This window comes from Perna viridis, chromosome 6 (assembly GCF_037379345.1).
Source record: "Perna viridis isolate PV_CMFRI_1.1 ecotype Kerala chromosome 6, ASM3737934v1, whole genome shotgun sequence".
Classification (NCBI taxonomy): Eukaryota; Metazoa; Mollusca; class Bivalvia; order Mytilida; family Mytilidae; genus Perna; species Perna viridis.
This window is the reverse complement of record NC_142450.1, coordinates 5,261,956-5,279,879: the sequence shown is the minus strand read 5'-3', so window position 1 is coordinate 5,279,879 and position 17,924 is coordinate 5,261,956. Positions and strand designations below refer to the sequence as shown.

General features: G+C 33.2%; 1 protein-coding gene across 8 annotated transcripts in view; it reads left to right on the top strand.

Moving 5' to 3' along the window:
- Positions 1–7,393, top strand: part of LOC148613321 (PR domain zinc finger protein 1-like) — a 45,685-nt gene extending 38,292 nt beyond the window's left edge. For all 8 annotated transcript variants that reach the window (XM_088586655.1, XM_088586657.1, XM_088586658.1 and 5 more), the window contains one exon: positions 1,385–7,393. In XM_088586655.1, the coding sequence (XP_088442781.1) occupies positions 1,385–3,234 (1,850 nt within the window). In that variant the 3' untranslated portion in view covers positions 3,235–7,393. The remainder of the gene's footprint in view (positions 1–1,384) is intronic.
- The last annotated feature ends 10,531 nt before the right edge of the window (positions 7,394–17,924 follow it).

Here is a 17,924-nt window from a genome sequence, read left to right as displayed (position 1 = left end):
TATATTGAGAATATCTTCAACTTAAGCAATCTCGCTATGAGCATGGAAAAAATAGAAAAATGGCTTTCTATAGAATAAAGATTAGAGGCCTTGATGCATATAATACAGTGTTTTGAATAAAAATAATCTGCTTTTGGAGTGAAATCGGAAATGAAAGACAGCTAATGGGTATTTCTTTGAACCTTCTGTGTAATAGATTGTCGAGAGATGCCTATTAATGTTAAGTACGGTCTTCTGAATTAAACTAAACCTTCCTACTTAAGCTAAGCAAACAGTTATATAAATCCCACTTCGAAGTGATTTTTGAAGTGCTTTGTCATGAAATCATTTCTATTTCACTTGTGGCTTCTATTTTATCTGATTGTATTGTAATTGACTGTGAAGTTACTCGACAGAAGGATGGAACATTATACAAATAACCCGCTATCTTTTATCAAGTGGTGGTAAAATCACAGATTTTTATTTCATCCATTGTAATGTCAAAGCGATTCTAGCCCCATCGTAGACTTTTTTTCCGTCAATTTCATTATTTTTTTCACTATCGTCATGATAACTGAACCACCTGTTCAAATAGTGTTGACATTGAGTAATTTCTTCTAATTGGGCCATGTCTTCATTAAAAAAATGTGGTGTTTTTTGAGGAAAAGAAAAAAAAAACCAATATATTTATTAAAGTTACCTTAGAAGGATTCCATTTGGTATTTAAATGATACCAACTCACTCACAAAATAAATGGAAGTCAAAAAGTCTTTTTGCAGTGTCTTTACCAACTTGTGACAGTTGAGCTGCTTAAAAGAAATTTTATAATTTTCATGAAATTGAATTGAACTACTTGGTTCTTAAACTTGAAGTATCAGAACTTATTTCTCATACATGTATTTTTAATTACATTACTTAAGTCAATGATCAAAAACTTAATTAGTAATAAAATGAAGAAAAAAATATGTGCGATAAAAGTGAGAAAGACTTAACACATATCTTCAAGGTTATGAAGATCTTAATTCTTTAACCAAACACTGTTTGCTGTATACTATTGAAGAGATCTTTCATAATTTACATGAAAATGTCACAGCCTACATATACCTCTTACAAAGTTATTTTTTGAGGTATCTGTATCATTTATTTATGCAGGCAGAATAATTTCACATGATTTTCACCTGAATTGAGCAAATAAACTTTGTGACAGAGTTCACATAAAATTCGTGTGAATTGTTCACATGAAAATCACAGTAATTTCATGTTATTATGAATTTCACGTCAAGAATATTTGACTGTGTAACCACTTTTAGGTTTTAATTTTGAATAAAGCAAAAAATCTTTTAATTTTGAATTAATATGAAAATGGAAACAAGTGATATTTATATTGTTGTCTTTATTTTTTAAGGGCGACAGATGTTGGAAAGACAAATTCCAATGCCAAAACCATTCTTGCCAATCTGCCACAATCGCCAACTCTTCAAGGAGGCATTGCCAGAAATCAAACTAGAAACAGAAAAGCCTCCAAAAGAGAAATGTATTGAGTCAGATTATAGTAATAATGAAGGATATGCCATTGATTACAGTATGCATAAACGTGACGGCAGTCCAACCAGCGACGACAGTGACCACCAAGAAAAGAACAAATCAGGTAGAACAACACCAACTAAGTACGACAGTGGCAAAGAAAATGATGAAGATGTTTCACCTATTCAGAAAAGCCCTACTAGCATTTTTCCAGGGCAGAACAAAACATTGGCACACAGCACACCTAAGAAAAATTCCTTGCTTATTGAGAATCTCCTTTTGAAGAGGATGAAAGAAAATGGGGATGAAATTTCTGATAAGATGCTGAATGGTAGTAGTATGTTTCCATATGCAAAACCAGATTTAAAGCCTCCTATTACAGCTGCTCATGAAAATAAAGTGAAACTTGAGCAGTTTCCAGAGAAACAGATGCCAGACCAGATGATGCCATTTAACCCATTCTTCTATCCACAGAAGTTCATGCCTACCAATCCACTGATGGACAAATCACCAATGCAACAGTGTATCAGTAGAAACGATGATTTTAATAAAATGATGGCTGGCAGTATGTCAAAGATGTCACCCTCTGGACCCCCACTTTACTTCCCAACACCAACTATGCCAGGGATGTATCCAATGCCTGGAATGTTCCCTTTCCATCCATATCCTCAACTAGCATGGCAGATGTATCCTCAGTACCACCCTGGTCATCCAATGGGGAATCACCCACAGATGTCACCACCCTTCCGTCCAATGGGTCAACAACCTGATCAAGTTTTGAATCTTAGTAAGCCTAAAATAGATGCCAGAGGTCATAGGTCATTGCCATATCCACTGCGTAAAAAGGATGGCAAGATGCATTATGAGTGCAACGTTTGTTCAAAGACTTTTGGACAGTTGTCAAACCTCAAGGTACACTTGAGAACACATACGGGCGAAAGACCATTTGTTTGCCAGACTTGTGGCAAAGGCTTTACCCAGCTTGCCCATCTACAGAAACACCATCTTGTACACACAGGTGAAAAACCACATGAATGTCAGGTGTGTGGCAAACGCTTCAGTTCAACCAGCAATCTAAAAACTCATATGCGTCTTCATAGTGGTGAAAAACCGTTTCACTGTAAACTCTGTCCAGCCAAGTTTACTCAGTTTGTACATCTCAAGCTTCACAAGAGACTCCATACAAATGAACGCCCTTACGAATGTCCACAGTGTAACCGTAAATACATTAGTGCTAGTGGCTTGAAAACCCATTGGAAAACAGGCAACTGTATACCGTCTGGAATGAATGTCGACTATAATGCATTGTTGGAGAATACTCACCAATCAATCCTTAGCCATGACAGAATAGAAAACCTAGATGATAGCAGTCTTTCTCAGGAAGTAAGGGAACAAATTGAACTTAGCATCATGAACAGTGTAAACAATCAAGAAAATTCTTTTGACAATCAAACAAGCTCATTTAATAATCAGAATTACGACCATCAAAACATGTATGGGCCAAATAGTCCAAAGCATCTTCGTCTAAACAGCTGTAATAGTAGTGAAAATGAAAGTGAGGAAGATGATGAAGTCAAAGGTCATTTAAGCACAGGAATGGAAATGGATTCTGACCAAGATAGCAATGACAATTATTCTAAACCAATCAACTATGTTTGCCCCTCCCCTAGAGGAGGAGTTTCTCCGCCCACTACTCTGTCTCACAGTGTAGAAGCCATTACAGCATCATAGACTGTAATATTTGGCCCTGGGGCATCATAATAGTGCATTTTTTTACTTGAACAGTTACAGAGTTTTGGTACTGCGATTTCTCAAATTAAGAAAAAATATTTTACCCTGAGCTTTTTAAAAATCAAGCATACGAGATCAATATTTTTTTTTTCAGAAAATATTTACTTAGTTAATCTGATTGTGTAATGAAATTATTATTATGATCAATAGACTCACAGAAAAGCTATGCTACAATCCAAATTTTGTTGCCAAAACCATTCAGCTCTAGTCAATATTTATATGTCATAGAATACCTAGACAATATTTATAGTTAGAACACGTACCAATCAATATTTTTAGTTATAGAATTTTTTTCATTTTGTATGCTTTTTACTGTATTTGATACAATTGGGCATCTTGTAAGGCATTTAATATTGAGACCAATCAAAATTGATGTTTACTTTATCTTCTCAGAATGCCAGCCATATTCTGATTTGTTTTCATATCCTAAGTTGGAATTTAGGGTTATTTAGATAGGGTTATTTTTTAATCAAACACCAATTCAAATAAATATGAAATGTAATTTTTCTACTTACCCTCCATATTTTGGTTGGATAGGAGTAGGGTTAGTTTATTGTCTATTAAATGTAATTGAGTATGATTGGTCTGTTGTCTGTAACATGTACATGTATTATATTTTAGGGGTGGAGCCAGAAGTTGAAAAAAGAGGGTGTCCCAAACCAGATACAAGAGGGGAGGGTTTCATGTATCATTTGCTCATTTTTACCAATGTTTGCACAAAGGTAAAAAAAAAATTCAAACAGAATGGGTTTGCAAAAAATAAATTTCAACTTAAAAGGGCATCTAGAATCCAACCCTCAGACCCGTCTTTCTGGATCTGCCACTGGTCTGTGACTCTGTAGCTCAAGCATGTCTTTATATTTAATTGTATATTATATTTGATGGACATAATTATTTTGTTATTTATTTGTAAATAGTTGTTATCTTTAAGAGTTATTTGTAGTGTGCCATAATAACAAATATATATTTGGTTGTGCCATGACAAAGAAAAACAAATTAGAATTTTTTTTTAATGAAGTTGAGGCTTTCATTAATCAAAACTTTTTTTTTCTTTTATGCTTTTTATCATCATAAAGTGCATTTCAGTTGTTAGGAATAATACAATAATGCACATTTTTTTTAATGAACTAAACTTGTTTTTTTTTACTTGGGTCTTTTAACCATTTTTGCTCATCTGTTTTAATCAGACACTATAGAATTCCTTGCATTTATTTTAAGGCAGCATTTATTTTGAATGTATATACTATTTTTTTTTTGTTTTCATTTGTACTGTGACTAGACTCCTTGTCTGTAAGATTTTACTCTAAAGTTTTGAGTGCCATGTCTAACTTTGTATCTAAAGTGAAACCAGTGTTACATGAACCCTGATTAAACTAGTGACCTGTTCAAACCAGATTTCTTTTGAAGTCCCTGCATTTCAAATTCAATTCTGTGAACTAATATTAACCAAATATCTCCCTTAACCAAACAACCTCTTCAGTCTCTAAGAGGTTCAGTGGAGAGGTACATGCAGAATGTAAACTATATCCTCCCCCTTTTTTCTCTACTACACCCTAAAAATAATCAGTGATAAAAAGGTAATTTCTACTTCTATATGTATTTTTTAATTGAGATATTTTGAGTAGCAGTCATATTATACTATCAGATATTTTCTAATATTATTAAAGAGGTAGAAATTAGGTGATTTATTGTTAAAGTTGTAGAGACAAAAAGGGTGATGGGTATTGTATCCATTCTTTACCTACCTAGAATTCAGTTACGACTGGTTTCACTGTAATTAAACCTTTCACTAAAGCATTGCCCAAGGCTCTGTGTGAATTTATTGTACTGATAAATGGGTGAATATTTGGAGATTTACCAACTTTTTTGGCTGATGTTGTGGCATTGTTTATCATAAAAGAGGCAAGTCCATTTTTTTTAATCATTTTATCATTGTAAACAGTGCATTTGCAGTAATTTCTGACAACTACACAGGCATTTTTATAACAAGTAGCATTTGTCCCTTGCCTTGTACTGTAGGTTTGAGAAATAATTTTTATGTTTTTTTTATTAATGAGAATTCATTGGAACAATGAAAATATATAATTTCAAGTTTTAGCCTTGTAAGGTAGTATTTGCCTTAATACCCCCAAGCAACTCTTTTATAGCATACTCTATAACAATAAAACTGTAATAGTTTCTGCACTCACATTTTATTATATGCAGGATTCCATACAGTTTTGCCTACTTTTAAAATTTTCCCATCAGTTTAATTCACTTAAAGTTAATTTTTAAGAATTCTTCAATAAATGACAAAAATAAAATCAACCTTTACATTATTTGCTTGTAAATTATTCTGTACAGTGGAAAAAATATAGCCATTCAATATGATTTCGTTGTTGAAAAATGAACCTGACACCTTATTATTCAAGATTAGGCTCTTGTAATCTAAAATTGACAACAGCTTCCTCCATAAGAGGTCCTGAGGCTATCATAAAACAAAATGCCTTCCCTTATCAAGTTGATTATCTCCCATTGGTGGTATTGTACGTGACAGAAAAAAGGAAGAAAGTCATAACAGCTTTCTGCTATAACACAGGGATAAATATGGGATAGAATTTCAGTCTTTAACAATAACTTAATGCTTTTACCTCAATTCTACAAATTAATATCAGTCAAGTTAATTGCCGATTTCTATGGTATCTATCAAATGTAAGGTCCTTTAACAGGTGTTATGGATGATTACGACAATGTTTAATGTTTTTATGAGATGACGTCTAAATTCTCCTGTGTGACTATTCATTTCTCTCTATTTATTCCCAACAGAAAGGTTACCTGACTCTGTATTGTAAGCAATTGAATGTGTTACGGAAATTGGCGAGTTTTCTATTATTTCTCTCCATATAACTTCCATTAGAAAGACAAATAGTATTCTATATGCCTCAGTTGATGCAGCTTGTATACCATGTTAAAATCAAAAGGTTATTTCATCGAAACCAGTCATCATTGCAAAGTTGTCAAACATTAGATTTTTTCTTCTGATATCATCTGGTAAAAAATATTTATTCAATTAAGCTGTTTGAGGGGCTCCATTGTGAAAGTTTACTTTTTACCATAAAGCGAACATATTTCAATTCAGCATCAAAAGGATGTCAATATGTGTCGAGTTTTGATTTTGTTTATGTTAGGGTTTCCGGTTGTAATATCCGAGAGCAATAAAAGCCTCTACATTGATACCTTAAGTGCAGGAGAAAGGATGCTAAATTGATATGTCACCCAGGAGTATTGCTATTATTTATAATCATTAAGGATGTCATAATTAAAAACATTATAGAAAACAAAAGGGTTCCTCTATAGAGGATTGGAATACATTGTAATAAGAAGATCTAAAGATTGTAATCTTTTATTCTCAATTTCAACAGTGTTTTTTTTTATGTTGATTCATTTACTTGAAAAGTTTCTTTGTATTTTGAGAAATGACTTTGACAGAATGGCTTGACATTTACCTCTATTGACAAATCCAGCAATTTTTTTATTCAACAAGTCATTTTAAAGTTGATAAATTGGTATGGTTTACTGTTTATGTCAGTCTCTAGAACTTCCAAGAGGCAAATTGTAAAAGGCCTTAGTAGGAGTTTTAGAAAAATAGCAAATTTGATCTTATTAAGAAAAAGGAGGTGAAATATTTGTTTCTTAAATTTATTTGAATCGGCCACTGTGTTTCTTTTCTTGAAAAAAAAACTGTTAAATAATGATCGTCAATTCAAGCAATGTCTAAGTACTAGAATCATGTTGATAAAAGACACGTGATTCATTAGCCTAACACAATTAGAAAATAAAGCACGACTGACATGCTACAAACCATAAAAATCTGTACAATTAAGAAACAAACCTGGGGAATTAAGGAAAAAATCTGTACATTTAAGAACCTGGACGTTTATAAGGGAAAAAAAAACAGAACAATAAAGGAACAAACATGATTATCGGGTTTATTTTTTTTTTTGCATTTGTTATTTGTTGCACAATTGACAATGAAATCTGTTATTGATATAACCATGTATGTGTGTGTATTTCTCTTTTGTTACTGATCCTAAATAAAATGTACTGTAAACTCAAACAAGTTTTTTTTTTTTTTTTTTTTTAATATTAGTCTATTTTCAACTAGTTCCCACATCCACGTTATAACGAGTCTTCCCCTTCATTTAAGCCAAATTATGTTTCGCCCTTCTTTTCAATGAGGCCAAATTAATATGATTACACCAAGCATAATGTAAGCTACTTCGTGTGGTTTTTTTTAAGGCAAAGGATTCTTACCTTACTGATGCATCTAGCTGGTCCATTCTCCCGGTTTTTGGTAGAGTCCAAAGTTGTTAAGTAACTCAATGTTTATAAGTTTTGTTTTAATATGTTTGATTTTGTTTTTGTTTCCATTTTCGGCTTTGTTTTGGTACTTGGCTTCCGATTTTTCCTTTTTAAAATATTGGTTGCATTCGATCTAATTTGTTTTATTTTCTTATAAGAATATACCTTAACTAATTTATAGTTGTACATAAGTTCTGTCGGGTCATAGCTATATTTATCTCTTTATTTTGATATTACAAGTAGTATACAATGCCTCATACCAAAGTCCAACACAAAAACAAATAAAGAAAAAGATTCATTGTTATGGTTGAGCAAAGGTTTCATGAATTGCGGATTGGCGACTATTTTTGTATGAATAATTGAGAATATATCATTGATAACACATACACAAAAAAAAAAAAAACAGTTCTTGTCTACTACATGTACCCGTGCTAGGGTCAGACAATTGTTTGGAATGTAAAGAAAAAATGTTTTTAGATGGTCAGGTTTTGATAGTAGTAACTGGTCATTTACAGAAGTAACCACCCGTTCTAAAAAAAGCGCTACAAAACACATTTGCTTTTAAATGCAAACCCGATCCACCATGCAGCAATTGAAGAAATTACGTTTTGCTTTTTTTCCAGCCGTTGTTGGAGACAAATTTTGACAAGATGAGTCAATGGCTTGCTATTTGATGTGCCGTAGTGAAACTTTCTTAGGTATTGGCGAGTCATGCATGGTGTTATCATGGCGACTGATTCACGCTTTTTCATAGTTGAATTGTTTTGAAATTTAATATACCGCGATGAGACATCATAAGCTCTGTTGCTTTCATTGGGTAAACACATTAATTAATGACGGTGCCGTGGGAAAAGAATTTATGAAAAAAAGTACTTCTCCGACTTTGCACATCCTTCCGTGATATCAAAAGAAATCAGCACGGAGCTTTATTTTGATATAAAGATGTATGAGCTCGCTAGTCTCTTCTCTTAGCTTAAATTTCTCTCAAAATTTCTTTTCCGTTTTCCTTGGCGACACAAGTTTCCTCATGTCACAAAGAAGAAGCATATCGGATTAATTGTTATCTAATAAATTATCTCCCCTTGATGTCGCATCTCACGCAGAATGGAGGAAAAGTGACATTCGATCGCAAGGGTTAACCGTGAAGTATAAACACCAACACGGAAAGTGGTGACCTTTGCTCTTTTGCCCAGCCTCGGTTTTAAAGGAAGTCAGCATTTGATACTATGTAGTGCCTTAGTGCTTGCGTGCATGAACACATAAAATAGTGAAAGTCACTAAAAATAAAATATCTGATTACAATTAAACTGTTTCATTTTATTTTCCAATTCATTTACATTTAATGAAAAGTATATCTAGTGAGCGTAAAGTTCAGATTGAGTGTACTTTAATTCGTAAAAAAAAACGCGCAAAATATTGTGGTCGAATCTCAACTAGTGGACTCGATGCTGAAGTTATATTACTGTTGCATTTTCGCTGTTCTGATGCATGCTGATGAAAGAAACCGCAGGAACTGTAAAATACGGTAACGAACATCTCTGGTAATTGGTCTGTGAGAATATGGATTTCAGTCATTCTGTGGCGGATCCAGAGAATCACTTGTCACCTAAGAGGTGGGGTGGGTAAGGCACCAGGGGCCAAAATATCTTTAATAAACACATTTTAATGCACGCACTTACACACACAAATATGATATCTTCATTCTTGCAAATTGTTTAAGGGGGGGTGGAGGTCGCCGTCCCTTGGATCCGCCTGTGTATTTACTTCCGGTTATCATACTTCAAGCTCACCGGTATAGTTTCTTGTCGCAAAGCAGGGAATGTTTACCTTCCCCTTGATCGATTCCAATTTGTCCATCCCTTTTATTGAGAAATTTCGTTAAATTTGAACAAAACTTAACGAAAACGAAAAAGAAGGACCTCCTTGAAACCCCTTTCTGGATTCGCCTTTGTTCCCGATGCATCAGAATGGTCCTCAATTTGTTCTGCCGATTTTTTTGTTTTCATCGTGTATATCAGACCGCAAGCTAAGTTCATATATCTTTGGACACTTTAAACCTTGTTTTCACGAACTCCGCAAATTATCTTTAAGCTGAATTTTGAAGCGTTCACTATTACAATTTACTTCTGCACTGTGAGTACATCGGAACTCCTATTGGAACTGCTTTGGGAGAACTAGAACGTAGTGGCTGCATTAAGACAACCAAAAGGCGTCAAAAGTGAAAATTATACTTGCGTGCCGATTATCAATTTCAGACTAATCTCCACTATATCATAACATAATATTTTCTCTGTAGGATTCTCCTTGAATGAATGAAAGAATATATACATTTCTGTCCAAGGTGAGCGATACGGGAAAGTAAAGTTGTTAAAAGTTCGTTTTCAAATACCCAATATTAAATAATTAGTGAAAGAGCATATTATAATTAGTATTTATTTAGACTGTCTTGCTAAAAATTTTAATATTGTATAATTTTTAGAAAATGAAGAATTAATTTTCAGTTTAAAGCGATAAGATCCATTCTTTGACAGTATGGTCGGATAAAAATCGCGTTAATAGGTATAATTGGCTATTATTATGTGGCTTTTCATGGCTTTGTGGTAAGAGCAAGGCTGAAAGTATAGAAATATATAAATCTGTTCTATGAACTGGGCAGTAGAAAAAAAGTAATAGGAGTGTGTGGTCCAGAGGCGGGTCCAGGATTTTAGGTTAGTGATGTGTGTTCCAGAGGCGGGTCCAAGATTTAATTTTAGGGATGTGTGTTTCAGGGGCAGGTCAAGGATTTAAAGTTAGGGATGTGTGTTTTAGGTTAGGGATTGCGTAAAACGAATGTAGCAAAAAAAGATTACATGCAAATTTAGGGGAGGGGTACGCTCGTTTGGATCGACGCCTATCCCCTAAAAATAAACGCAGACTAGAAGACGCGTATGGTGAAAGACTGAGACCATTACAGTGATAACTTTGGAGAATTTATGTCCGGCGCACTTCCCGTTTGACAACATTTACCACATTCCCATACCCCAAAAACTTTCTTTATTTTTGCAGATCAGTGACGTCTACAATATGTCTTTATAGTGCTCTCATATTTGAAAAATCAAAGATCCTTAACTGGTTTAAACTGTTCGTGGTAATTTCGTTGCAAAGATGTTCATTGTGTGTCGCTTGCAATGAAATAATGACAAATACACGGTGTGCAATGTGAGTAACATAAGGTCTCTGATAAAGTTTTGAAATGAATTCAAATTGAAGTTTTATTTAATTTTGATAAAATTGCTAGCAGTTGCAAAATGGCCCTCCAATATCTTGTTTCACTGAGCATTCGGCTTTCTATTTTATTTTTTTCCCCAGGAAAATTTTTTGTTATGTACATGAACATATTAAGCTGGGTTAGCAAATCCTAATGTGGGAATATAAGTATACATGTAGGCCTCCAATGTAAGCATTTCAGTATTTAGTGTTAGGTGTTCTCTGTCTGGTACTGTGTTTGCTGTTTGATCTTTCCAGATGACAATTATATCAGGTTTTCAACAAAATTAAATAAAAAATAAAAACATTGATGTGCCTTTAAAACCAATGACTTTTCCCATATGAACTATTTTTACACGACAATGTTATAAATATGGTAATGTAGATTTTTTTTTATTGTTACTAATCTTTTAAGCTACTGGTATATAAATAGTCACATTTTAAGCATGTTAAACTAATATTAGGTATCTTTGGCCTTAAAGGGTTAGTAAAAGTCTCCTTTGGTGAGAACATCTGATACAATTTCGATATTCTTCATAGGGTGTTTAAATCTGCACATTGGTGAAATATTTGTCAGTAATTTTCTTCCCTGATGAATTCGATTTGTCGTTAAAAAAATAAATAAATAAACACGGAAAATGAATTTAATGACACGAGTTAAAATATTTCAAAAGAAAAAAGGATAGTTTTGATACAGATTTCGAAAAAAAACAGTAATTATATAGGACTTACTTCGATAAAATTGACAATTTCACTTAACTATTTTAATTTCTAAAGTATTATGAATGCGATATGATTGTATACTGCGATGGTACGGAGTAACTCGGCAAAATTTGTATCTAAAAGATTCGGGAATCAAATACTTTTATGTTTATCTTTTCTGTAATATATCACACAATGTAAAAAAAAAACTGCTTTTCATTAAAAATACTGTTTTTCTATTTTCGATACTTTCGAATTTTTGGAGGGATATGTTCTTGGTCTGTTTGAGCTATGTTTTATAGGGATTTATGCTTGATCTTTTTTTCTACTTCCATTTTTAGGAAAACGAAGATTATGTGATGCTTAGCAACACATTCGTTCAGTGACTGCATTAGTCTCACAAATGCCTATTTATTCTATTTTTCTAAAGGATTGGTAATGAAAGGCATCATCGTCACAATTTATTTCATTTTCAAAAAACTATATTTGCAATTGTAGAAATACTAATGCGTAAAGGCTGTTCATTCGAAAACGGTTGCATTCATCTATTCTTGCGGTACTTTTTATTCTTTGGCCACAACCCGATTTTAGTCTTACTTCGTGCGGTATTGAAGGAAATGCCAAATCATTTCAATAAAAAGATAAGAGTTGTTAAATTGATTATTGCGATAAAATGTTGCTTTTTTCATAATTATTAAATTATCGCAACTAATCTCCAATACTGAAATTGCGATTCCCTTTTAACGCATCTCATAAAAGTTTTCTACATTCGTACAAGGACATCAGTTTATTTCGGAAAGCCTATTTTTTTCAACATATGTTATAACGAATCCACCAAAGGATGCGACAGTGTGAAGAAAGATGCGTAAAATTGATGCAGGAAGATAAAAATGTGAATAAAAAGGGACCGGAATTCTATATTTACAGATATTTTAAAGAAAGGAGCGTAAAACTGAGATGAACCAAGATAGATGGAAAAAAGGGAAATCTATATTCGCTGATCTATACCAAAGGCCGACTCTTTGTCAATTTTCTTCAACAGCCGCACGATAGACCACAGATAAAATTGTTTCTTTTATTCGAAATATTGTTACGAATTTCTCTCGTGGTTTTGGAAAGTGTTGATTTCATAAAACCCCTTCCTCCAAATGAAGTACTTTCCACTTCGATTGTCGGTCTTTGTTTTAAAGTGAATGGATCTTTTTATTTCACCTTCGCCTCAGTGTTGGTAGTCAAAACTTTACTTAATATGATACACGGTTTTCTTTAAAACTATTATTTTTTTGTTTCAAAGTTATATATTTTATCAGATTTTCGTTAAAAATATGATACATCACTGAGCGACAATAAAAAACGACGCTTTCTTTTACCGAAAAAAAGCCTATCGATTAGAATCGGTAAATATGATACAAGAATTAGTTTTCACTCAAATATTTGTCATTTTGTTTTACAATTGTCAGTTAGGGACAATGGACAACTGTTTGTTCTTGCTCATTCGTTCGTGTTGGTGTCTTTTTCTATCAATTACTTTACGTTTTGATCACACGAGATAGAGTCATATGCACTTTGTATTGCAACTTGTGTCCATATTTTCAGTTCTGTATTATTTAAAAATATGATTTTTAATTATTTCGCACAATGTATCAATTTTATACGATGCGCAGCCTTCTGTACACCCCAAACGTATTATAGCCATCTAGGCAGGTGTTTCTAAAAAGAAAATTAGATATATTGGTCATACTCTAGATACTTATACTATACGTACAGATGTTGACATACTTTAAGAAAATTGTAGAGTTTCGAAACTTTGCATGAGAGGAATGTACCTTTACAAGCGATGCTTTAAAAGCATTGCAAAGCTTCCCAATTAATGCCATTTTGCAGGAAAAACTGAAATAACAATAAACAAACAAAAACTTAAAGATTGGAATATAAAAAAAGTTATAATCACTGCGTTCATGTCGACTCGATATATAGCTTTGAACAATGCTCTGGATGTCGATTCCCTTTGTAGGTCGTATAACAAGAGCAATTGAAGTAAACGCAGCTACGACCTAGCATGTTTGTCCACCATCATTCTAACTTCAATTTCTACCGAACAAAAGAGGCGATTTGACATTAATTGAAATAAGAAAATGATATAAATTGTAACTGATACGGAAAAATGATCCTCAAAGCACTTAGTTTGATTTTATTTTTCACCTTCGAGGATATTGAAATTCTTAGGTATTGTCAGGTGAAAGAAATCAGTTAAAATTGTCAAAGATTCGGTTACTAGCAATACCTGCTTTTTACTGACAGAGTAATTTCTTTATGTGATTTCTAGCTTTTCTATTCTACTGGTTGTTTCTAGAACTGCATGTTTTATTGGTATGAGAAGCATCAGCGTCAGATCCGAAATGGTACAGGCTCTTAAAATTTTCAATAGGATATGCAAAATCACTTAAAATGTCACAAAGAAATGCCAAAAAGGGCTTTCTAAGCCCATATATTTAAAGCAATATGGGGGTTGTTCATTTCAGCGTCTCTTCAATTTCTCCCGATGTCTCGATAAATTGTCGTTTTTTGAATGGACAAGGACCCGTATGAATTTACAAGTTTTGAAATAATTTGAAAGTAACAAATAGTTTTTGAGCATACAGCGATACAAAGTTTCATATCAATCTCCAAACTGCTAACTGCTAAATGATATTCTTTGTAGTCATATGTCTGATCTTTCATTCGTACTGCACCTGCCCGCGAGAGTAACAAGAACAACTACGTTGAACCAATGCTTTATAATGCGCATTTTATCATTAGTAGTATTTATTTTCTTTTTCATTAAAATTTCTTTTCTTACCTAATTTCAATTCTTTGTTTGATAATTGTTGTTTATAACATTGTTTAATTCTATCTTACTCAAAGAATAACATTTATCAACCTTTTTTCATAATATATTGTAAAAGTCCTTAATATATCGAGCGGTATACATGTAAACTGTCGGCAGAACATGAAAAGGAGATGGCATGTAAAAGCTTGAGCAAAATATTGCCAAATCCTATTGATTTTTTTTCGTAAATTGTATATTGTATATTGTATATTGTATATTGTATATTGTATTTTCAAAAAATTTTCAATAATTTATGTTTAACCTAATGCTTTATGTGGTAGCATGTTGAAAATTAAAAGGGGGAAATATGCTGGATACATTTATAACAAAAGGTGAGGAGAAAATTTACATTTATATATCTCCCAGGTTGGGATAGGAATAGGATCCAAGGAATGACGTGGTTTGCTTTTAAAGTTAGGGTTATAGTTTTGTGAAAATTCGAGTTTTTGGTCATAAACTGGGAAAAAAAACTTTTTATGAATGAATTTATTGGAGCACACGTCTATTGAATCTGCTTCTGTGATAAAAAAAAATTTGGTCAATATATACTGTTTATTAAATTGATAATTTCTACACTCTTCACCCTCTTCATGATTAATGCTAAGTACCCATCGCCATGCACCGCGTACATTAAATACGACTTATAATCATAGGTCGTTTCAACTCGCTTTTAAATACGGACATTCACGTAGAGCTCCTTTAAAGCAAACTTAGTACACCTATCTCTTTGAAAAAAAAAACATCTCGTACATTAAGTACACCATTGTATCTTCAATATAGGATAATGTATTAAAATGACTGTTGGTTTCTGTTTTTATTTTAAAGATTTTTGTGTTATGGGTTTTATCTTTTGTTACCAAACTCAATAGTATTTTTGAAATAAAATTGCATTGTAAAGATGAAAAATTGCATAGAAAAGTGTCAAAAGAGCTTAAAAGTTTAAATAACTCCAAAACCTGTTGCTTAATCAATACCCATATTTTCTCAATTATACAGTATATGAAAAAGTTAAACGATTCTTTCGGTTATCAACTTTTATTATGGGCCCAGCTGTTGGAAACTCATGCGTCAATTTTCTTCAAATGAATTTCATCAATTAGAAATTGTTTTCGCCGCATCAAAATCGAACTTAATTGTCGCCAGCAAAATGATCACTCTTTTGTACCTACAAGTTCATTAGAAATGAATAAACATGAAAACTACATAGCATTTGTTCGGAGTCATATTAAGATTGTAAAGACATCCAGCAATAACCGGAGCTGGCAACAGGTTCTCAAATAGGGTGGGCGTGGAAGTTAGAGAATGCAAATAAAATCTCTGGATTCGCTTTAAGAATATACGCTATGAACACACGTTACGTTGAATTACGATTCTTTGTTATTTTTCGTTTGAAAATGAACCAATTCATGATGAAAGATAGAGGGATGAGTAATTAGGGCTAATTTCACAGCTCTTTTATGGTTTCTTTATTTGCAACTTGTGTGCTTTATGCACACCGTCATCAGCATATGTGCCCAGCTTCTTAGTTAAGAGTTAAGTTTTTTATCGCAGCATGCATATGAGGTCCGTGAACCAAGCTTCGTTTTTGTCTTGCTGTTGGGGGGGGGGGTGGTGCACAGAACAACCTGCGTGGGGGCATAGAACAACTGGTGATGACAAACAATGAATTGGAGAATGATATCGTACATAGCAGCAAGAATTGGGCAAAGTGGAAAAAATCAGAATCATGCATGTCGAAACCTTACTGATCTGATAAATGTAATATCACTCAAGGATGCTTTCTCTATTTGAAAAGACCATAGAATAATAAGTTGATCACTGCATCACCGGATTTTTACGGGTCTTTTATAGAATGTTAGGAACAAAGTTTTTTACAGAGTTATCTGCCCTTGAAATATTCATTTCCAGTGCATTTCAATGAAACCATAACTCAATTTACCAAAATGATAAGGAAAAATCTTGTCCTGGATTCTGATGGTGCAAATAGTCACATTAAACTTTCAAAATTTTGTTTTTTTTTCATACCATGTTTCACCCACTGCCTAATTTATTACAGAGACTCTATCTAATATTACAACCGATGGAGACAACGGAAGAAGAAGATGTTCACAACATGGGGAGGTAGGGTGGAAAAAAGAAGGACCGGGTACATAGCTAAAAAGGTCGAGGGGGCGTGGGATTGAGCAATCGAATGAATACTTATTATCTCAATCTGATGCACCATGTATGATGTGTGTTCTTGATGATAATGCACCAGTCTAATTTTTTTTTGGCAAGAAAAGTTTAAGTACATTGGAATCACCGCTGTACACGACACTTCATTTGTAGTTAACTTGCCGTACGACCGGTCCTGTTTTGCATTATTTAATAGGGGGTGTTGTCTTATTAACATAACCGTTAAAATATTACGCTATCGTATACAATTATATGACTCTTTTCATAATTTAGTCATTTTATAACATTGATTTTTGCATCCCAATCAATTCACCATATGCATCAATATCTAAATGACTAATTTACTCACAATTACATTTACTTTGGTATACAGCGGCGGCTCCAGATATTCTGAAACCTAGAGGTGAGCTCGAATGACTTACATTGATTTTCTATTTATAATCAATCAGCGTTTTTTTTTTCAAGAAAAGGGGGGTGGTACCATCAAATTGCCGCCACTGCGTAATGTGCACTGTTTGACATCAAATGTTACTTTTATGCAGGATCTTCAGCCTTACACATGGGAAGTCAGTGATCAAATCAAAAACAAATGGTATTTAGTCAACCACTGCAGTAAACCCATTTCCCCTGAAATTTTGTTTTAAAAAGCTATTTTAATAAACATACAAAATGTAGTCCTTGGTTTAGAATTTTAGAATTTGCCAATTCAATCAAATTGCGTATTTTATTATGTATTTTTGAAAACAAAACTTAAGAATTAACCTACATTTTGTCCAAAAAATATTTTTGATTTACTTAAATCAGTCACAGTTACTGTACTTCTTTCTGCCATTTGGAACTATGCTCGGCCATTTCCGCCGCACTGGTTTGTCTTCAGTGTAAGGAGTTTAAGTAGTTCCGGTCGCCTTTCTAGTTAGATTTCTTTGTGGATAGTAAAATATGTGGATGCCAACAATAAAAAAAAATTTAAAAAGAACAGCGTATTAAAGGTTCAATACCAGTAAATTGACAAGATCCTTATTTATTATCATGGAACGCCAGGACATATACAAGTGATAAAGTCCCCTTTACTCATACTGTATGCGATTGCAATTGAAAACCGTACGTGGTAATTGCAGGTATTTATAGGAAATATACTGCACTCACAAGCTCGTACAAAATAGAATAGTAATCAAGACTATATGCCTGCACATTTATATGTAATAATCCGATATCATTCAAAATAAATTCTTCAAACAACTTCTTTGTTAGAAGAAAGACAACTGATATTGAAACATAAACGTAATTGGACATGCAT